General features: G+C 42.6%; 1 protein-coding gene across 1 annotated transcript; it reads left to right on the top strand.

Moving 5' to 3' along the window:
- Positions 1-715: 715 nt before the first annotated feature.
- On the top strand, positions 716-14,258 carry LOC311132927 (lysophospholipid acyltransferase LPCAT4-like). The gene is made up of 13 exons (XM_084166315.1): positions 716-1,344; positions 3,158-3,524; positions 4,045-4,157; positions 4,380-4,440; positions 4,761-4,819; positions 5,205-5,239; positions 5,371-5,425; positions 5,534-5,616; positions 6,126-6,248; positions 9,301-9,454; positions 10,436-10,528; positions 12,808-12,943; positions 13,577-14,258. The coding sequence occupies exons 1-13, from the start codon at positions 1,255-1,257 to the stop codon at positions 13,792-13,794; spliced, it is 1,587 nt and encodes a 528-aa protein (XP_084022441.1). The 5' UTR covers positions 716-1,254; the 3' UTR covers positions 13,795-14,258.
- The last annotated feature ends 8,421 nt before the right edge of the window (positions 14,259-22,679 follow it).

Below are 22,679 nucleotides of genomic sequence, written 5' to 3' on the forward strand. Positions count from 1 at the left end.
TACGTACAGAATAATACGAAATACTTTGAGACCAGGTTACAGCCAAACCTGTGTACCATATGGTACTATCTCTGCTGATCACCTTTGCCAATCACTTTATCCGTATCTATAGGTAGTAGACAGCTTGTGACATCTTGAGAGTAACCTAACGTAGTAGGCGCTTGACGAGAATAAAATAAAAAATAAACTATCGGGGAGGTTTTCTGCACCGTGCAGAAGAAAAACTCCCCCAACATTATTTAAAATATATATATATATATATATTATCAAGCGCCTGTTACGTGAGGTTACTCTCAAGATGTCGCCAACTGTCTACTACTTTAGATACGTATAATGTGATTGGCAGACGTGATCAGCAGGGATAGTACCATGGTAAACGAGTTTTGATTGGTTTACAGTTTAGTACTCCGCGGCGTTTGCCTGTCCAGCTAGCGAACATAAAAGTAAGTGTATTGAAAGCATTTGCGAGAATTTACATTGCCAACGAACGGAAATGTTTTCAGAATAAATAAATATACATAATATGTAAAAACTAGCTCCTCCCTCGACAGAGATCGATCATCTCGAAAACGAAAGCAGATCGCTTGCAATGGCCCAAAACCTAACATGATTATTTGGATTGGGTAGTGACTGAAGGAGTGGAATGGGTTTCGAGTTATTTATATATTATTCCCCCCCCCTTCCCGCAATGGAATATTTTATTTTCAAGAGGAAGGAGACGAAAAAGTGGGCGGCAATATAACTTTTCAGGATGTAGTCCGCCCTAAAACCCCACCGAAGAAGATCACCAATGCTAGTTGTTACTCTTATTTCTTACTATATGTGCAGGGACGGGAGCGCACATTTCGTATAAAGTTCCTTGTATTAGAGTACAATAAATCAACGTTTTGGGATTTTTTAGGAGTACGGATTCACATCTTTGATTTCACTTGGATCGTTTTCACTTTTGAACTTGTTTCTTTGTTTGTTTTTATCCAACCAACTTTCGCACTCGGTCTCCTTTCCTATCACTCGCATTGGATTTGGCTCTCTGCATCTTGATACATTTTGAGAGGCACTTTTATAACTTTTATATCAAAACCTTTTACGAAAGCTAAATAGTTGCGGCGGAATTAAACTGTCGACGCACCTGGATATTCGACGCCATTTAGTGAATATTTCGCACATCAAACCTCAAAGGGTTAATTTGAAATCTGGTTGGGTCTGACCTACTTTTTTACAGATATTGGGTCTGTCAAGGCTTGCCTAGTCGCCATGGAGAGGCAGGACAGTCGCCAAGCAACATCCGATTACCCTCACCCATTTATACACAAACTGAAACTGACCAGGGCGCAGAGAATAAGGGTGAGTTGTTTTATTATGCTTGAGGAAATGTGGTAAGAGTTTATGTTGAAAAGAGGACCCATTTGAATGGTTTGTGCGTCTGCATGCATGTGCCTATTGTGGATTATCAGCTGTGCACGCATGTATATTCTGGATTCATTGTAACATGTAACAGCGTGCCAGGAACTCTGTAATACCAATATGTTTCAAGCAGACCACCATAGTCCCCGTGCCCAAGGACACTAAGATAACCTGCCTAAATGACTACCGATCCGTAGCACTGACGTCTGTAGCCATGATGTGCTTTGAAAGGCTGGTCATGGCTCACATCAACACCATTATCCCAGAAACCCTAGACCCACTCCAATTTGCATACCGCCCCAACAGATCCACAGATGATGCAATCTCTATTGCACTCCACACTGCCCTTTCCCACCTGGACAAGAGGAACACCTATGTGAGAATGCTATTCATTGACTACAGCTCAGCGTTCAACACCATAGTACCCTCAAAGCTCATCACTTAGCTAAGGATCCTGGGACTGAACACCTCCCTCTGCAACTGGATCCTGGACTTCCTGACGGGCCGCCCCCAGGTGGTAAGGGTAGGTAACAACACATCTGCCACGCTGATCCTCAACATGGGGCCCATCAGGGGTGCGTGCTCAGTCCCCTCCTGTACTCCCTGTTCACCCATGACTGCACGGCCAGGCACGACTCCAACACCATCATTAAGTTTGCCGACGACACAACAGTGGTAGGCATGATCACCGACAATGATGAGACAGACTATAGGGAGGTCGGAGACCTGGCCGTGTGGTGCCAGGATAACAACCTCTCCCTCAACGTGACCAAGACAAAGGAGATGATTGTGGACTACAGGGGGAAAAAAGAGGACTGAGCACGCCCCCATTCTCATCGACGGGGCTGTAGTGGAACAGGTTGAGAGCTTCAAGTTCCTTGGTGTCCACATCATCAACAAACTATCATGGTCCAAACACACCAATATAGTCATGAAGAGGGCACAACAAAGCCTATTCCCCCTCAGGAGACTGAAAAGATTTGGCATGGGTCCTCAGATCCTCAAAAAGTTCTACAGCTGCACCATCGAGAGCATCCTGACTGGTTGCATCACCGCCTGGTATGGCAACTGCTCGGCCTCCGACCGCAAGGCACTACAGAGGGTAGTGCGTACGGCCCAGTGCATCACTGGGGCCAAGCTTCCTGCCATTCAGGACCTCTATACCAGGCAGTGTCAGAGGAAGTCCACCCTAGTCTTAGACTGTTCTCTCTGCTACCGCACGGCAAGCGGTAACGGAGCGCCAAGTCTAGGTCCAAAAGGCTTCTCAACAGCTTCTACCCCCAAGCCATAAGACTCCTGAACAGCTAATCATGGCTACCCGGACTATTTACACCCCCACCCCATCTTTTTACGCTGCTGCTACTCTGTTAATTATTTATGCATAGTCACTTTAACTCTACCCACATGTACATATTACCTCAACTAGCCGGTGCCCCCACACATTGACTCTGCACCGGTACGCCCCTGTATATAGCCTCCCTACTGTTATTTTATTTTACTTCTGCTCTTTTTTTCCTCAACACTTTTTTGTTTTATTTTACTTTTGTATTAAAAAATAAATGCATTGTTGGTTAAGGGCTGTAAGTAAGCATTTCACGGTATGTTGTATTCGGCGCATGTGGCAAAAAAAAATTGATTTGATACATTGTAGCCTTTGCCAGAATGTTTGCCTCTGTGCGTGGAATAAACATTATACATTGTAGCCTACCCAATTTAACATATATTAACATGTCCCTCTCCCTCCCATCCACAGGGCATGGTGTTGGGCACCATCCTCTTCCCCATACGAATCTTCCTGGTCGCCCTCTGCTTCCTGATGATGTGGCCTATCGCCCGGCTGCGTTCGGCCGGCTTGTCAGAGTTGGAACGCTCCCGGCCAGTAGTGGTGGGGTGGCGTTGGTGGCTGCTACATCCCATCATCCGGGTCCTGGGCCGGGCAGCGTTTTTCTTCCTGGGGTTCTTTTGGATCCGGGTTAAAGGTCGTAGGGCGGGGCGTAAGGAGGCTCCCGTGCTGGCGGTGGCGCCTCACAGTAGCTTCCTGGATATGTTGGTGCTGACGGAAACCCAGCTACCTACAGTGGTGTCCCGATCGGAAAACCTAAAAATTCCCGTTATAGGGGGTGAGTGTGGGGGTAACTGGGAGTGGGACACATGCGCGTGCACACACACACAGTTGGCTAAGGTGGTGTCCAGATCGGAGAACCAGAGCCTTCCTGTGACTCTTGGTCAAAATTGCCCTTAAAAGACACAGATCTAGTATCTGATTACTGTCCTCAAATGGTAACCTTAATATACTATAAGATAAAATGCCACACAGGGGGCAACATAATTCTACTCTGTTGGGGTGAGATGGCGAATGAGAGGAGGGGAGGAATTGAAGGTGAGGGATTGGATAATAGGGAGTATTGAGAAATTATGACGAAGTCCTAAAACAAACTATTGCCTCACTTCTCCTGTATGTGTACTCCCGCTATCTTTTCCTGTCCTTCCTTCTTTCTCTCTTACTTTTTCCCTTTCCTATCTCTTCAGTAGCACAGGCCTTTAGTGGCCTTTGTGTCCTAATTAATATAGTAATCATTTTATTATGGTTATGTCACATTATAACAGCCTTGTATATGGTTTCTCTTTTCTCTCTTTCAGCCCTCCTGGAGTTTAACCAGTCAGTGATGGTAAATAGGAAGAATCCAGAGTCCAGGAAACAAGCTGTTGCGCAGATCAAAGAGAGGCTCACGTCCAATGGCTACTGGCCACAGGCAAGCAGTGGTCAAAGTTCATATTAGGCCAATGGGGATAACTGGTGTAACGTAGTAGCCTTGTCCGAGACATGTAAACCCAACTGTTCAAGGATTTCCTATTGGTCTAGTGGTTAAGGACTGGTTTTACTAACTCCCTTGCTTTCTCACTCCCCGTCTCTGTCATTGTCTCTGTTCATCAATCACTGTCTTTCTCTCCCTCTATTCCCCTCCCTCTCTCAGATGCTGATGTTCCCAGAAGGCACCACTACGAACGGCACCATTCTCATCAAGTTTAAACCTGGTGAGAACGTGACCTTGGTTCAAATACTATTTGAAATCTTTTAGCCTGCCTGGGGTGCAAGATTGTTTGCACTTTTGCGACTATTCTATTGGTTCCATTGTGTCAGGCAAGCTCAATCAAGCCCAGCTAAAGTAGCTAAAATCATTTCTAATAGTATTTGAACCCAGTATTGGGGAGAACATAAATAATCTCATGTCTTAAATCAACAAATTGTCACTTCTCCTGCTAAACCTAAAGGAATGGATGGCATGATGTGTTACATAGGGAGGGGAGAAAGAAGGGTGTGAGCTGACTGGTTTACTGTTCTCTCTCCCTTCTAGGTGCCTTCCTGGCTGGAGTCCCAGTCCAACCAGTTCTGCTGCACTACCCCAATAAACTGGTGAGTAGAGAGGGAAATTAAATAGAAAGTGAGTGGTGGAACAGGGGGATTGAACCACTGTCTACAGGAGCATATATGGTCTGGGATGACTGCACTACCACTAGACCAGCCCCATACAGAGTAGCTGATGGATTGGAATTGGGCCTGAGAGCACCCTTCCTAATAAGGACTACAATGTGTTCTGGTCGTGGGAAAATACCATGTTGTTTGGTTTCTAATCATAGATAGTTAATGTTTGTGGAACTCCCATGGCGCCACAGCATGCCTGTACGGGATGTGTTTTGAACTGAGTTAAATGTAGGCGATGCAATGTTCTGAACAGAATCAGGTGATGTACTGTCTGCACATGTGAGTAAAAGAAAAAAAAACATGCTTATTTTTCTAGGATACTGTGCGCTGGACCCACAAGGGAACAACCTGGTAAGGCTCCATCTAAATGAAATATGATAATCAATCAACTTCATTATCAAATCTCCATTTAACATAAATAATATTGGAAACAAGTTTCTTCAATCTGATATTTCCCTGATGGGTGTTGTTGTTCCCTCCAGGGTTGAGACACTGTGGCACACCTGCTCTCAGCTCTACACTAACGTTACTGTTGAGGTATGATAGTGTTCTGTTTTCAAATTGGCTGTCAGTATATATGTCCTCTTCTCTTATTGGCGATATTACCTGTCAGTATTAATATCCTGTACTCTGATTTGGTTACAGTATCTGCCAGTATACACCCCCTCTCAGGAAGAGAAGGATGACTCTAACCTTTATGCAGACAACATCCAGAAACTCATGGCCAAGTGAGTTTACACAGCATTTCTGCCTCTGTGTGTGTATCATCTTTGGGCTCACAGTCTTACTGAGCTGTGTGTTTGTTCTTGCGGTATGTGTGTTATTCTAACAGTACTGAGTTTACCTCTTTGATGCTTGTCAGGGCACTGGGTAGCCCAGCTAAAGACTATGGCTGTGTCCGAATACCTGTACTTGCGTTCTAAATAGTAAGCTTTTTGGGTATGCAAAAAAAAATACTGTTTTATTGTATGTGAAATTTCTCAAATTGAGTGTGCTTTAAATGCCAGGATGTCATACTAATTTCCACTTCATCTAGTAGAATCGCACATAGATGATGCATTCTCAGTAGGATGAGCCTAGTATGCTGATATTTGTTGTTTACTGCATTCGTTTTGACTAAATAGTATGTAGTACGATTAGTAAACTATATGCAGTTTAAGTAAGTAGTAGTCACTGCTTATGTGAACGAGAGATATATGTGTGTGTGTGTTCTAACAGTATCATCTATGTGTTTCAGGGCTCTGGGTATCCCAGCAACAGACCATGTGATGGGGCGTGTTCCTACCAGAATGCTAGGGGGGCTCTCCCTCCCCCTGGAACCCCCAGCCAGAGAAACCCTCTCATTGCTGCACAAAGACGGGTAAGAGACGTGTGTCACAGGAGGCTGGTGATGGTAGGACGGCACATAATAATGGCTGGAATGGAGTGAATTAATTGATATCAACCTATGTTTGATGTGTTTTATACTGTTAAGTATAATAATATAATAATATGCCATTTAGCAGACGCTTTTATCCAAAGCGACTTACAGTCATGCGTGCATAATTTTTTTTGTGTATGGGTGGTCCCGGGGATCGAACCCACTACCTTGGCGTTACAAGCGCCGTGCTCTACTAGCTGAGCTACAGAGCTGAGCTACAGAGGACCACAGTACACTCGGTTCCAGCCATTACTATGAGCTGGTCTTCCCCATTTAAAGTGCAACCAGTCACCTGTGGTTTGTGTGCCTGTGTGTAGTCATACATATGTGCTCTATCTATGGTGTGTGTGTGTAGAGTCATATATGCAATAACCATTTTGTATTACAGTATGAAAAAAAATAATTATGCACTCACTAACTGTAAGTCGCTCTGGATAAGAGCGTCTGCTAAATGACTAAAATGTAAATGTATTAGAAAAGAAAATGTATAGAACTTGTTTTAGTTTTATTGTGTATCAATGTATGAAAACGTATGTATATGGTAATTTCCTTTTTTGCTTGTGTCACCTGTGTGGTTTACCTGTAGGAGTAGAATAAAGGGATTATGGGAAGATGGCGTTAGTTAGTGTTGAATTGGAACAGGTGTGACAGGCCTTAGAAGATTCTACAGAAAAACAGTTTTCAAATGTCTTAAATTGTCATATTTACAAAAAAATATTGAGTAATAAATATCTATCAACTCTCTCAAGTCATTAATGGGAATACACGTTGGAACCGTGCATGCAAAGCATCTATAGAAATGGCTACTTTAGAAACTAGGAACCGAAGCCATTACAATATATACATACAGGTAACTGCCAAAATAAAGGAAACACCAATATAAAGTGTGTTAATAGGGCGTTGGGACACCATGAGCCAAAACAGCTTCAAATAAACTTTGCATAGATTCTACAAGTGTCTGGAACTCTATTGGAGGGATGCGACGCCATTCTTCCACGATAAATGTAATCCTTTGGTGTTTTTTTGATGATGGTGGAAAACGCTGTCTCAGGCGCCGCTCCAGAATCTCTCATAAGTGTTCAATTGGGTTGAGATCTGGTGACTGAGACGGCCATGACATGTGGTTTACACCGTTTTCATACTCATCAAACCTTTCAGTGACTTCTTGTGCTCTGTGGATGGTGGCATAGCCATGGTAGCCAAAAGAATGGCCTGCCCAGCATTTTTATACATGTCCCTAAGCATGATGGGATGTTAATTACTTTGTATCCCTCATTGACTCTGATGTTTCCATAATTTTGTCAGTTATCTGTATACAGTGCATTCGGAAAGTATTCAGACCCCTCGACTTTTTCCACATTTTGTTACTTTACAGCCTAATTCTAAAATGGATTAGAAGATTTTTTCCCCCTCAATCTACATACAATACCCCATAATGACAAAGCGAAAACAGGTTTTTAGAAATTTTAGCAAATGTATTACAAATAAAAAACAACTTATTTACATAAGTATTCAGACCCTTTGTGAGACTCAAAATTGAGCTCAGGTGCATCCTGTTTCCATTGATCATCCTTGAGATGTTTCTCAACTTGGAGTCCACCTGTGGTAAATTCAATTTATTGAACATGATTTGGAAAGGCACACAACTGTCTATATAAGGTTGACAGTGCATGTCAGAGCAAAAACCAAGCCATGAGGTCGAAGGAATTGTCCGTAGAGCTCCGAGACAGGATTGTGTCGAGGCACAGATCTGGGGAAGGGTACCAAAACATTTCTGTAGCATTGAAAGTCCCCAAGAACACAGTGGCCTCCATCATTCTTAAATGGAAGAAGTTTGGAACCACCAAGACTCTTCCTAGAGCTGGCCGCCTGGCCAAACGGGGGAGAAGGGTCTTGGTCAGGGAGGTGACCAAGAACCCGATGGTCACTCTGACAGAGCTCTAGAGTTCCTCTGTGGAGAAAGGAGAACCTTCCAGAAGGACAGCCATCTCTGCAGCACTCCACCAATCAGGCCTTTATGGTAGAGTGGCCAGACGGAAGCCACTCCTCAGTAAAAGGCACATGACAGCCCGCTTAGAGTTTGCCAAAAGGCACCTAAAGACTCTCAGACCATGAGAAACGAGATTCTCTGGTCTGATGAAACCAAGATTGAACTCTTTGGCCTGAATGCCAAGCGTCATGTCTGGAGGAAACCTGGAAACATCCCTACGGTGAAGCGTGGTGGCAGCATCATGCTGTGGGGGTGTTTTTCAGCGGCAGGGACTGGGAGACTAGTCAGGATCGAGGCAAAGATGAACGGAGCAAAATACAGAGATCCTTGATGAAAACCTGCTCCAGAGTGCTCAGGACTTCAGACTGGGGCGTAGGTTCACCTTCCAACAGGACAACGACCCTAAGCACACAGCCAAGACAACACAGGAGTGGCTTCAGGACAAGTCTCTGAATGCCCTTGAGTGGCCCAGCCAGAGCCCGGACTTGAACCCGATCGAACATCTCTGGAGAGACCTGAAAATAGCTGTGCAGCAACGCTCCCCATCCAACCTGACAGAGCTTGACAGGATCTGCAGAGAATAATGGAGGAAACTCCCCAAATACAGGTGTGCCAAACTTGTAGCGTCATACCCAAGAAGACTTGAGGCTGTAATTGCTGCCGAGGGTGCTTCAACAAAGTACTGAGTAAAGGATTATGTAAATGTGATATTTCTAAAAACCTGTTTTTGCTTTGTCATTATGGGGTATTGTGTGAAGATTGATGGGGGAATAAACAATTTAATCATTTTTAGAATAAGGCTGTAACCTAACAAAATGTGGAAAAAGTCAATGGGTCTGAATATTTTCTGAAGGTTATTTACCTATGGCTTTGGTGTTTTGATCGTAACTTCTTGTGTGCAATACTTCTTAAATTATCATCTAGAAACCTCCTGGTAACCTCTCTCATTTCTCTCCCCTTCCATATTTTTCTCTCTTTCCATCTCTCCCCTTCCATCCTCAGCCTCAGAGAGTCAGAGGTTAAGGTGGCACTAACTCAGATGATTGACCGGTGTCAGTCAGAACTGGGTTCGAGTGCTGTTGTGGATGAGCTGGTCCCTCTTATGGGACTGACTGACAGACAGACTGCTGCTAAGATCTGTGGTCTCTACTCTGAGGTAAAGTACTCCGAGGTAAACTACTCCAAGGTATAATTGTCCACCAGCGTCAAGTGTGTGTGTGTGTGTGTGCAGTACATTTGAGTATTTATTGGTGTTGTGTGTACTTTGTTTCTGTGTTGTTTGTGTAACAGTGACCTTGTTTACATACGCACAGTATTCTGGATAGTAGCTCATATTCTTATTCGGGATAAGCTGTTTACATGCACCTTTTGATATCCCGCTTTTCATTTCCTTAATTAAAACCGGTCAAACTGACGACATTGGACATTTTGCACAGGACTAATCTTTCCACTGTTTTGGAGTTATTGCGTTTTCTCCCGGTCCCTAAATGAAACGAACAATGTTAAAGGTGCTAAGTAGATGAATGCATTCATTCTATCGATGTAAGACCATATTCTGGTGAGCACTACTTTATTTAGTCTTCTAGAGCAACAAGTTATGACAGAAGAGAAGCTGCATATATCTAACTATAGTTGACAAACAAATGTCCAAAATCATAATATGACCTACCAAATATCGGAATTTATAAGCAGAAACTTTAAAGTACCAAGTATGCTATACGGTCCAGGACGGAATATCAGCAAAATGAATTATAATGGAATTATTATGGTGGATCAAACTGTGCAACTAGCCTACTTTTTGAAGTGTTTTGTTTGACAATCAGATGAAAACATAATCACACAACACCATAGACTGCACAATACCCATGAAATGCGCAACTGAGCCTGCATAGACCGCGAAAAACAACAGTAAACGGGATAAGATGTTTACATGCCACAGTATCCCATCTAAGATCCGCATAACCCAGGCATCTTATCCTGGTTTCACATAACCATGATACAAGCTTTTTCGGGTTATTGTAAACGGGATATGATGTTTATATGCGCAACTCAAAAACAGAATACTTGAGTATCCCGAATAATAACGGGATATTGGTGTGCATGTAAACGTCGTCAGTGTGTGTGCGTTGCGTTGCAGGATGACAAGGTGGATCTCAGACAGCTCTATCTAAGTGTGGCTGCTGTCTCCAGCCTTCTGGACGTCAAGTCTCTCCTTCACATCGCCTTCACTGTAAGTACCTTTCCCAGTGTTTGTTTGTTTGTGTGTGTGTGTGTACGTGGAGAATAGATTCATAACCCCTGTGTTAATGTTTAGAGTACATGTAAAACCTGGTACGAAGTTAGACATTTCAACCTGTAAAGTGTGTGTGTACGTAGCCTGGGTCCCAGATCTGTTTGTGCGCTTGTCAACTCCAACATGTTTGGCATGACCATTCCATAAGGAGTTGGCAAGAGAGCAGAAACAGACTGGTACCCAAGCGGTATATACAGTATAAAGAGGACGCTTTAACCTATAAAATGTACATATACAGTATATTTTACATGTGCTGTATTTATACAGTGCATTCTGAAAGTATTCAGACCCCTTCACTTTTCCCACATTTTGTACGTTACAGCCTTATTCTAAAATGGATTAAATAAATAAAAATCCTCATCAATCTGCACACAATACACCATAATGACAAAGCGAAAACAGGTTTTTAGAATTGTTTGCAAATGTATTAAAAATAAAAAACCGATACCTTATTCAGACCCTTTGCTATGAGACTCGAAATTGAGCTCAGGTGCATCCTGTTTCCATTGATAATCCTTGAGATATTTCTACAAATTGATTGGAGTCCACCTGTGGTAAATTCAATAGATTGGACATGATTTGGAAAGAAGTTTGGAATCACCAAGACTCTTCCTAGTGCTGGCCGCCCTGCCAAACTGAGCAATCGGGGGAGAAGGGCCTTGGTCAGGGAAGTGACCAAGAACCCGATGGTCACTCTGACAGAGTTCCTCTGTGGAGATGGGAGAACCTTCCAGAAGGACAACCATCTCTGCAGCACTCCACCAATCAGGCCTTTATGGTGGAGTGGCCTGACGGAAGCCATAAAAGGCACATAACAGCTCGCTTGGAGTTTGCCAAAAGGCACCTAATGGACTTTGACCATGAGAATCAAGATTCTCTGGTCTGATGAATCCAAGATTGAACTCTGAATGCCAAGCGTCACGTCTAGGGCTGTTGTGGTGACCCTATTACCGCCACACCGGCGGTCACGAGTCATGAAGGCAGTCAAATTCCACGTGACTGTTTAGTCAAGGTAAATAGGCTTCTCCAAGCTCTGATGCTGGTGATTGTCATTAGTAGCCTACCAAACTTGCTAACTGCCTGGTACTCAGCATTCTATTGTCCCTCTAATCCCTCTGACCCCAATGCAAATGTTTTTCTAAAATCTAATCAAACACTTCATGAGAGCTCATGAGCTCATGTTGCGCAATGTTTTTAAAGCCTGCGCAAAAAACAAAGCAGAGCTCATGCCTTTCATTTACATTTTTACATTTTAGTCATTTAGCAGACGCTCTTATCCAGAGCGACGTACAGGAGCAATTAGGGTTAAGTGCCTTGCCCAAGGGCATATTGACAGATTTTTCACCTAGTTGGCTCGGGGATTAGAATCAGCGACCTTTCGGTTACTGGCACAACGCTCTTAACCACTAAGCTACCTGCCGCATGGATTTTTTTAGGGTGCATTATGGCCACACAAAGGGGATGCCGCCGTGAGATTCTAGGCATTATCAAGTGCTTGTCAAATTGTGAATGAGTGACTGATGTAAGCCTGCGCAAAAAACAAAGCAGAGCTCATGCCTTTCAAGCAACTTTTGTCAAATCATCATTAGTCGCATCATGCAGCCTTACAATGTATTAAAAATCTAAACATATAGCCCAACGTTTGTAGAACAACTAAAGTTACATTAATAACTCTAAATTAAGCATACAGGAATACCTATTTCTTTGTTAACCGCTCAACACAGAATAGCCGCATGTGCGCACTCCCTCAAATCGTTTGGAGAAAATATACTTTCAATTTTTTTACTCTTTGTTCAATTGTATTCTTCATACTATAAAATAATGCCATGGAATTCTAAGCAAATCTTGTCTGCTAAATGAACTAGAGTAGATGTGATATTTCAGTTTATTTTTAATAAAATTGAAAACTTATAACCTGCTTTGTCATTATGGGGTATTGTGTGTAGATTGATGAGGAAAAAACTAACAATTTAATCCATTTTAGAATAAGGCTGTAATGTAACAAAATGTGGAAAACGTCAAGGGGTCTGAATACTTTCCGAATGCACTGTATATGTATGTACTGTATTTTCTAAATGGCATATTTTAAACTGTATATTAACTATGTTTTATATAAAGTGTATGTATATATTTTACAAACCGTATATTAACTTTATATACTGACATAAACTGTATATTTTTAACCCAGTATAACTATCTGCTGTGTGTGTCTGCAGCTGTATGACACAGAGGGTAGTGGCAGTCTGACTGCAGTGGATGTGTCTAACCTGATGGGGGCGCTAGTGGGGAGTCCTCAGTACCACACAGAGGAGCTGTACTCAGAACTGTCCAGGAGAGGCGCGCCCACTGAACGCAAGACACCAATCTATATTAATCTAATTTAAATGAATGAACAACTTGATGAATCTAATAAACGTATCTTTATTTTTTGGGGCCCATCTACCACCAGCCCTCTTAGGAGGACAAAAATAACTAATTTTGTTACATGTGTATATTCTACACATTATTTACATGGCATGTTTTTTACACAGCAAAAATAGTTATTTGATACATATTACATCTGGATAGAGTGTACTTAAACACATCCGGTATACATTATATAAAGTGTTTTCAGTCATAACTATTATAGATCATGGGCTACATTCAGCCCGTCCCAACTTACCTTGATCATTAGTGGTGTATTATTAAACTTATTTTTGCCTTTTGTGGCTGTTGAGCAGAAACCAAGTCTGTGATCATGTGACACCAGTAGTTTCAAAGAAGAGCGATCTGGCTCTTTCTCAATCTTTCCTCGATTCCCCCGCATCCTCTCTCCTTGCCTCCTTCTCAAAACCCATTGGAGAAGGTCAGAGGGGAGGGACCGTGGACCTTTTCCAATACAGTTGAGGCAGCAAGGAGATAGGTAGCGAGGACTGAAGGAAAGACAAGTTGAGAGAGCCCCAGTCTTGTCAATAACCCTAATGCTATGTTGTTGTATCTCTACAGAGGACCTGTTCAGAGTGCTGACCACCCATCCCACCTATCAGAAGCTGATCAGCGAGTACCTCGCATCTGAGGAGGCAGAGTCTACAACGCCATCGACTCCTCTGATCAATGGGAAGGTTGCAAACAATAATGAAGGATTGCCTAGCGACAACAGATCGGCCTTGCTTTCTAAAACAGCTGATAACAGCTCTGCTCTACCCAACAAGAAGGATGACTAAGTGAAGGAACTCTGAAGCATAGTAATTAAATTCCTAGAACAGACTGGGCAGTCAAATTGCTGTGGTCTATGTCCCTTCTAGGAATTGTATTTATATACTCTGAAGGCTAGTCTGTCGCGGGCTACGTCTCCAATGACACCCAATTGACTTTAATGGCGATTTCCCTTCTAGGAATTCTATTTCTATGGGGCTTATACTGTTTTGAGAAATAGAGAGAACCTGCACAAAGCAGCTCTACAGTATACAGTAAGCCCCATAGATGTCAAAGGGAATATGTCATGACTAGTTAAATGCGTCTCAGAAGGGTTATATATTGTCTCGAAGACATTGTTTACAATGTACATAGCTAGCTATGATTATGTCACAGTTCTCTGAATCTGTTCATCAAGATGCTGTGAAAATAGTATCACGATAGTTATTTATAAATGTAATGTTTTAATAAAATTAAGAGTTCTTGTATTTTGTACTGCTTGAAAGAGATGTGGTATGTGAATAATTTGTATTGTTTAAAGAACAAAAAAAAAAAATATATATATATATATATATATATATATATATATATATATATATAAACCAAATGTAAATGACTATTCTCAGGATTTTGTATTGTATTTTACATAAGCCTACACCTGTAGAAATCCACTTTTCCGAGCTGAAAGACGATGGTCTGAGTTTACCTATGGTGTTGCACAACAATTCATGTGAACAACAGGCTCAAAGTCCTCTCTCTAACCTTTACCCTTCTTTCTCTGACTTATCATAGGACGAGGCTTTTCTGTCCTCTGCTTAATCCCCTTTCTCTTTTTTGCTAGGTTTGCTGTTTTCGACAATTCCTTTTTCCCCCTTCTCTGCAGCTTTGCTATTCCTCTTTACTCTCATCATGGGACTTGGCTTTTCTGTCTTATCCTTTGCCTCGACCCGTTGTTTCACCGTTGCTCTGTCTGTCTCTGTTTTCTTTGTCCTTGTTGAGGCTCTTTCAGTATCACCTTCAGTTTTATCAATGTTAATATTAGGAGCAGTAGTAGCCTCTGCTCGTCTCTCGTCCTTTTGACTTTCTCTTTCTCTGTTTTCTCTTCCATCTTGTATTTGGTTGCTATCACTTTCTCCACTTCTATAACTGGCTACTTCACCTTTTTTCCTATATCTGTTTCCTTTACTCCCTATTTTTCATTTTCTATCCCTTCTGTGTTAACTAGATCTTCCCTACATCTTCCCTCTTTCTGATGTCTATTTGATAACCTCTTGCTGCATCTGCTTGGATTTGCATTTTATGTCTCCCAAGTCTTTCAGCGATCTCTTTCCTCAAGTCTCCCTTCATCTTCTTTCGCTGTTTTTCTTCTATCTGCATCTGTTGATCAGTTTGGGTGGTCTCTACCTCCGACTCAGTCCCTCCTTCCGTTTCACTCTTTCTGCTTTATCTCTGTGCCTCTCTCCCTCTCAACCTCCTCTCTGGTCTCCATCCCATTCTCTCTCTCTCTACATCACTGTCCATCCCTCCCTTGATGGCACCCAAAACTCTCTCCTGCTGTCTTCTATGGGACGTGGAGGTGAGGGAGTGCTCCACCTCAACCTGGCCCAGGGAGAGGAGGGTGTGTGCGGAAGAGATGGTGGTAGTCTCCCTTGTGCTGTCCCTGGGCATGTATGACTAGAGCTGGTTGTTGTTGAGCCCTGGAACATCCAGACAGGGGGAGTGTAGTGGAATCTTACCAGCCAGAGTGAGGGTGGGTCAGCCCTGGTATGGGAGTCTGACTGTTGGACACAGTCATTCACATTCGCACCTTCTATATGCTGGTTCTATGTTTACTCCATTCTAGAATATGCTTCTTCTACAGTCTCACTGACACACTGACTGAATCTGTGCCAGTTGTGAATGGCAGTGGACTCTCTACCTGAGTAATGATAGGGACTGTACTGAGGTCAGCAAAATCTTTCACACACCAGTCAGTAGTAGGAGAGTCTGGCCACAGTGTATTGTCACTATCTGACCTAACACACTCGGTAATACAAGGCGCTTCAGTAGCCGTGTCTGATCATGCCTGTCAGCTTTTCTTTGACACTGTCAGTTGCTTCAATACTGGCACTCAGACTGTCAGTTGCGTGAGTGTTGGCATTGTCTGGTGGACTTGTTTCAGCAACATTTGTCACCTTTTGATCGGTACTCTCTGATACTTCAACACTGAAACTGTCCAGTCCTGAAGCTTGAGAACTGATGATTCTGTCCAATGCTTCAGCATTGATATTGTCAGTGTTGGACCCGTTTGATGATTTAGAGTTTTGCAGTTCTCCCTCATCAGCTTGCCTCCACTATCCTCCCACTCCCAACTTCTCCAGGACTCTCCTCCAGCTGATGCCTATGCTCCAGACTCTCTTCCCGGATTTGGGAGAGCTGAAAGGGGCGAGGGTACTGGGGGTTCCAATTCAGATGGCCCTCGTCATCTTTCTCCAGGGGCGTTGAGGCGAAAGAGTGGACATGGGCAGCCATGTCTAGGAGCCTCAGGTTAGGGGAGCGGGACGGCGGGGTTGTCCGTCAACATCCTCCTGCCCCCGTGATTGGATGTCAGAGGGAAAGGGGGTGGGGGATGTCATCAGTGGGTGTGTCTAGACTGGAGACGGAAGGGGAAAGGGTATGTCTGGATGGAGGGAAGTACTATTCCTTCATTTTCTTTTCCACCCTCCTCTTTCTCCAGGTCATCCTGTTTCGGCACATCTCCCACCTGCACCGTGGTGGAGTCATCTGATTCCTCTCCTTCTTCACTCAATATTCCCTCCATCACACCATCAACTAACAGTCCGGCCATCCTGAGTCACAAAGTTCTGTATGAACACTGGAGGCCCATGGCCAGGTGCATTGTGGTTATCGTAGTTTGAAGTTGAATGGCTTGTATGAGGAATACTGGTGGACATAGACATGCAGTGCCTCTCGAACTGTAAGTCATATGATGTCATAGGTGAGCTCAGAGCTTCTCCATGTTCCGTGAGTGACGGGGCCTGTTGTTGTGCAGAACAGCCTTCAGATGCAGTGTGGTGCTGACACTGGCAGGTATGTCTGGTGCTCCTGATCCACCTGGTAAGAAAGAAATAAGGAGAGAGCACAATAATGAAGTAGGAGGAGGCTGGTGATGGTAGGACGGCACATAATGGCTGGAATGGAGTGAATTAATTGATATCAAACTATGTTTGATGTGTTTTATACTGTTAAGTGCACTCGGTTCCAGCCATTACTATGAGCTGGTCTTCCCCAATTAAAGTGCAACCAGTCACCTGTGGTTTGTGTGCCTGTGTGTAGTCATACATATGTGCTCTATCTATGGTGTGTGTGTGTATGTAGAGTCATATATGCAATAACCATTTTGTAGTACAGTATGAAAAAAAACCAAATGTATGCACTCACTAACTGTAAGTCGCTCTGGATAAGAGCGTCTGCTAAATGACTTAAATGTATTAGAAAAGAAAATGAATAGAACTTGTTTTTGTTTTATTGTGTATCAATGTATGAAAACTTATGTATATGGTAATTTCCTTTTTTGCTTGTGACACCTGGTGGTCACCTGTGTGGTTTACCTGTAGGAGTAGAATAAAGGGATTATGGGAAGATGGCGTTAGTTAGTGTTGAATTGGAACAGGTGTGACAGTCCTTAGAAGATTCTACAGAAAAACAGTTTTCAAATGTCTTAAATTGTCATATTTACAAAAGAATATTGAGTAATAAATATCTATCAACTGTGTGTATGTAGAGTCATATATGCAATAACCATTTTGTAGTACAGTATGAAAAAAAAAAAAATGTATGCACTCACTAACTGTAAGTCGCTCTGGATAAGAGCGTCTGCTAAATGACTAAAATGTAAATGTAAAGCAGTGCTGTAGGCTACTTTTATTTATAAAGAGAGAATGAGAGGCTGAGAGAGAGAGGAGAGAGAGAGCCAGAGATGGAAATAAGGTTGTAATATCTGTGTCTGTGCCTCTTCCTTTGCAAGAATGTCAATAGTGTCAGGGTCTGAGGAGAGGACGGTACTGCAAATCCAGCACGGCCCCAACCTGAGACAGTATTATCAAAACCGCTATCCCCAACTATCACTGCTGCTGCAAATAGTAACAAAAGAATACTATAAAACTAAGGTGACAAAGTCCTCCACAGAACATTCATGTGATTCGTGTAAGAAAAAAAGAAAAAGAAAGTAAACTCCTTTGTTGTTACCTTAGTGACAAACTCCTGACGACACAGTTCATTCAGCTACTCTGTGAACGAGCCTTCCCCGTCTCCTCCTCTTCCTCATCCTTCTTCTCATCCACATCTTTCTCTTAAATTCTGACCTCTAACCTCTCCCTGACCTCGGCGGAGTCAAGGAGGGCTCCATGGCTGCCGTGCACTCCCCGAGCGCACATTCCTCCAGAACTTTGAGGGAAGTAGCCAAATTGTTTGCCTTCATTTCACTTTTCTACATGGACATGCCAACTCAATAAAGGCTTTTAACGGCAACTACCTGGTAAGAGTGCCTAGGGGGATAGTCTTATCTATATCCTACAAATGTAGCCTCCAATTTTTCGTCAATACCGTGACATCTACTTTCCCCAGTCAGCCACCGCGGGGCACTCTAGGTCCACTGCCATTCAGTGACCCTCAGGGTTTGGTCTTTGGCTTGGTTAGCTATGGTGGTGCTTTTGGTATCTGTCTCTTTGGCTGACGTGGTGGCCCTGCTCCTACGTGTGTGTGTGAGTGTGAGAGAGAGAGAGAGAGAATTGTGTCAATGAGAAATGACTGAATTGTGTGAATAAGAAGTGACCTCTCGGTAGTAAGCATGCAGAAATCCTGACCGTTCAACTCAGTCTGGGCTCTGCTCTGACCTGTCCCTGATGGTGACCTTTGTCCTTTGCTTAACTGTTACCTCAAACTTAAAGAATATAGGGTGGAACACACACACATGGCAAATCTCAAATGACACCCTATTCCGGCCACATAGTTCTAGCTATATGGGTGAAAGTTTATGAAACACAACCATAAACTGAACATCAATTACCAGTTTGTACAAAGGATATTCCTCATATAGTGCACTACTTTTGACCAGAGCCCTATGGGCCTTGGTCAAATGTAGTGCACTATATGGGGGATTCGGGAATAGGGTGCCATTGGTGATGCAGGTATGACATTTAGAACCACTAATAACATCACTGTTCTGACAAGGTATGTGAAAAGTGTGTAATCTCGTTTTATTCAGAGTTACTGAAGCAATGCAAATGGGCATTAACATGTAAAAGGACCCATGAGCACAAACGTGACATTCATAGGGGCATGTCAAATTGGATCTCAAATGAAAGCTAAGAGTCTATCATTTTGAGAAATTAAGGCATATATACTGTACATTTTCTACAATTTTCCACACTAAAATGTAGGAATAAGCAAAAGCTTTGATTTCTGGTCAAACAGATGGAAATATGGGTCTTTGACAACATCTACCAGACAAAGTCTTAAAAGGTATTAGAAATACGGCAAAACACAATAATGATGAAGTAATGTCCCCTGCCAACTAATATCAACACTTATAAATGTATTTAGTTTTGGAGAAATTATTTGCCTTCTGTAAGTTTAAGAAACTAGTTGTGTTTTTGCTGACATCAAGTTTGTTTATAAATTATTAAGTGATAAAAATTCCTAATTCTGTTACCAAATCGAATGACTGCAATTGAATTGGCTACAATGGGAAATCACAGTAGTCACAAACCACAGTTGGGTCAGACACCTGCTACTGTCTGTCCTCCCTTCCACTAGCATACTGTTATGTTCAGCTCATAACTGTTTTCTTTCTGTTGTCTAGTGGTCAAAGCAAGAGTGTAAAAACAGTCTGGACAACCCCTCCCTCTCCCTCTCTCTCCAGTTAATGGCATCTCTCACGGCTCTTAATGACACCTACCACTTACCCTCTTTCCATTTACTGTAACAAGCATCCTCACCCACTGAGCACCGACCAACTGACACGGGACGTCCTTAGACGTTGAAAAGTAGTGGAAATTTGGTCAGTCTGTCCTGGCCGGACCAAATCTGAACCATTTATAGACATCTATGTTTCACAAGTTTGGACACCACAGTACAGTAGCGCACAGTAGAGAACAGTACAGTAAAGAAAAGTTGAGTATAGTACAGTTCAGTACTGTACAGTACAGCACACTACACTAGAGTACAGTATAATGTACTGTATTGAAAATACTGTATCTACTTTACTGTACTCTACTGAACTACTATACTGTACTGAACTCTAATGTACTGTGCTGTACTGTCCAAACTTGTGAAACATAGACGTCTATGATTGGTTCAGATTTGGTCTGGTCCGGACCAACTAAATGTGGTCTTGTTTGGGGGCGTAGCTTATTAGAATAATAGCCAAATATGCAAAGGAGGAATTGAATATTTCTACTTTTGTGTACCTAAACAGGATACATTACCATGAAGAGAATGACTTTAATATCCATAATAATATATTTTTGTATGGTACAGATCAGGGACCCATGATGTACTTCCGTTACCGGAATTCTGTTACTGGATGTAAATCCACCTCACTAACTTAAGTTCAATAACCAAAATAGATTTTTTTCAAAGTCAAGGTGTCATGACATAGCTAAATCAAATCAAATCCAATTGTATTTGTCACATGCACCGAATACAACAGGTGTAGACCTTACAGTGAAATGCTTACTTACAAGCCCTTAACCATCAATGCAGTTTTAAGAAAGAATACCTAAAAAAAGAAAAATTACCAATAATTAAAGAGCAGCAGTAAAATAACAATAGCGAGGCTATATACGGGGGTACCGGTACAGAGTCAATGTGCGGGGGCACCGGTTAGTCGAGGTAATTGGGGTAATATGTACATGTAGGTAGAGTTATTAAAGTGACTATGCATAGATAATAAACAGAGAGTAGCAGCAGCGTAAAAGAGGGGTGGGGGGCAATGCAAATAGTCTAGGTAGCCATTTGATTAGATGTTCAGGAGTCTAATGGCTTGGGGGTTGAAGCTGTTTAGAAGCCTCTTGGACCTAGACTTGGTGCTCCGGTACCGCTTGCCGTGTGGTAGCAGAGAGAACAGTCTATGACTAGGGTGGTTGGAGTCTTTGACAATTTTCAGGGCCTTCCTCTGACACCGCCTGGTATAGAGGTCCTGGATGGTAGGAAGCTTGGCCCCAGTGATGTACTGGGCCGTACTACCCTCTGTAGTGCCTTGCGGTCGGAGGCCGAGTAGTTGCCATTACAGGCAGTGATGCAACCAGTCAGGATGCTCTCGATGGTGCAGCTGTAGAACCTTTTGAGGCTCTGAGGACCCATGCCAAATCTTTTCAGTCTCCTTAGGGGGAATAGGTTTGTCGTGCCCTCTTCATGACTGTCTTGGTGTGCTTGGACCATGTTAGTTTGTTGGTGATGTGGACACCAAGGAACTTGAAGATCTCAACCTGTTCCACTACAGCCCTGTCGATGAGAATGGGGGCGTGCTCGGTCCTCTTCTTTTTCCTGTAGTCCACAATCATCTCCTTTGTCTTGATCACGTTGAGGGAGAAGTTGTTGACCTGGCACCACACGGCTAAAACCCAATTATTTCTGCAGACATATTTGAATCTTAATTCAGAGCAGATATTTAAGAGTTTTTAGAAAACGTGGTCACATAAAAAACTGAGGGAGATTTTACCCAAATTCTGTTACCAAACTTCCCATCTGCACAGTTCTTCTAGTAAATGTTCAGTGAAAGTTGTTAAAATGTGTCCTTGTGAATAGAGTTGTATGGTTTGTTAAAGCTAGAAAATCCTTAATGAATAAATAACAAAGCGGTTCATCCCACCTCAGTTTCTGTAACCACTCTCAAATTCATAGACAGAGCTATGGATGCAAGGACTTACCATCCATGATATCAACATTATACTGCAGTTTTAACCATGTTTTGAGGCTATGCATTGTTTGTTTACATTTACATTGTTTACAAACATTGGAGTAAAACAATATTTTTGGGTTCTGATGGGGTACGACAGTTGAATTAAGCTCATGAGGCATTTATAAGTTATATTCATCAATAATCAATGGGTAAATATAATTAATTTACAAGTCCAAAAATGGACATAGCAATTTAGGATTCTAGCTTTAAACTTTGAAATTAATGTTTTTTGTTGTCCTGGGGGAGATCTATATCTAGAAGTGGGCAGCTTGGGATAAGGTTTGAGTGACAGATGATCTGTGGAGGGCCATTAGATATGGATGGAGGCTGCTCAGGCTGTATGGGTGAGAGGTATGGGACAGACTGAGGGTAAGGTTGAAGGCATCACAGGTGTGAGTCAGACTGCAGAGTCACTGCACCTGGTTCTGGTCCAAAGTAAAACACTAGATATGATATAGCTGGAGAAGAGAGATCGGTCTCAGTCTTGAATGTGAGGTCTGTGGCTGGGACTGGCTGTTCTGGCTGTAACAGGACTGGGTAGGATTCTCCTTGTGAATGAGGTGGCACTGACTAAAATCCATGAAAATCTAAGTGAGGGAGAGGCCTGTGTCTGGACTTGGTTGGACTCTTCGTTTATATCTGAATCAGAGGTGGCTCTGATACAGACATGGGATTGATCTGACAGTATCTGTGCTGGGTCGGCTTCTGTCTCCCTTCTATCTGAGATCATTCTAATGCACCCTCTGGGGTGTCATACAGTATATCCAACATACTATAGCTTTAGAGTTTTTATTAGTGGGACGATGATCCAACGTTCTGATGACAACAAAAACATTTTAACAAGAGAACATTATATGTGATTGATGATTGATTGAAATAATATTATCCTACGAAAACTCTTTCCAAGTATAAGAACTGCAAATAAAACTCAATTTCCCAATTTGCTTTGCGCAAGAGGCACCTTTTTCCTCA

Source organism: Coregonus lavaretus (genome assembly GCF_964263955.1).
Source record: "Coregonus lavaretus genome assembly, chromosome: 7".
Lineage (NCBI taxonomy): Eukaryota > Metazoa > Chordata > Actinopteri > Salmoniformes > Salmonidae > Coregonus > Coregonus lavaretus.

Bases quoted from the DNA above. Each gene is read 5' to 3' on its own strand.
- LOC311132927 (XM_084166315.1), top strand. From the start codon at position 1,255: ATGGAGAGGCAGGACAGTCGCCAAGCAACATCCGATTACCCTCACCCA. The intron at 1,345-3,157 runs GTGAGTTGTTTT...TCCCATCCACAG, and splicing joins CCAGGGCGCAGAGAATAAGG to GGCATGGTGTTGGGCACCAT. The intron at 6,249-9,300 runs GTAAGAGACGTG...TTCCATCCTCAG, and splicing joins TCATTGCTGCACAAAGACGG to CCTCAGAGAGTCAGAGGTTA.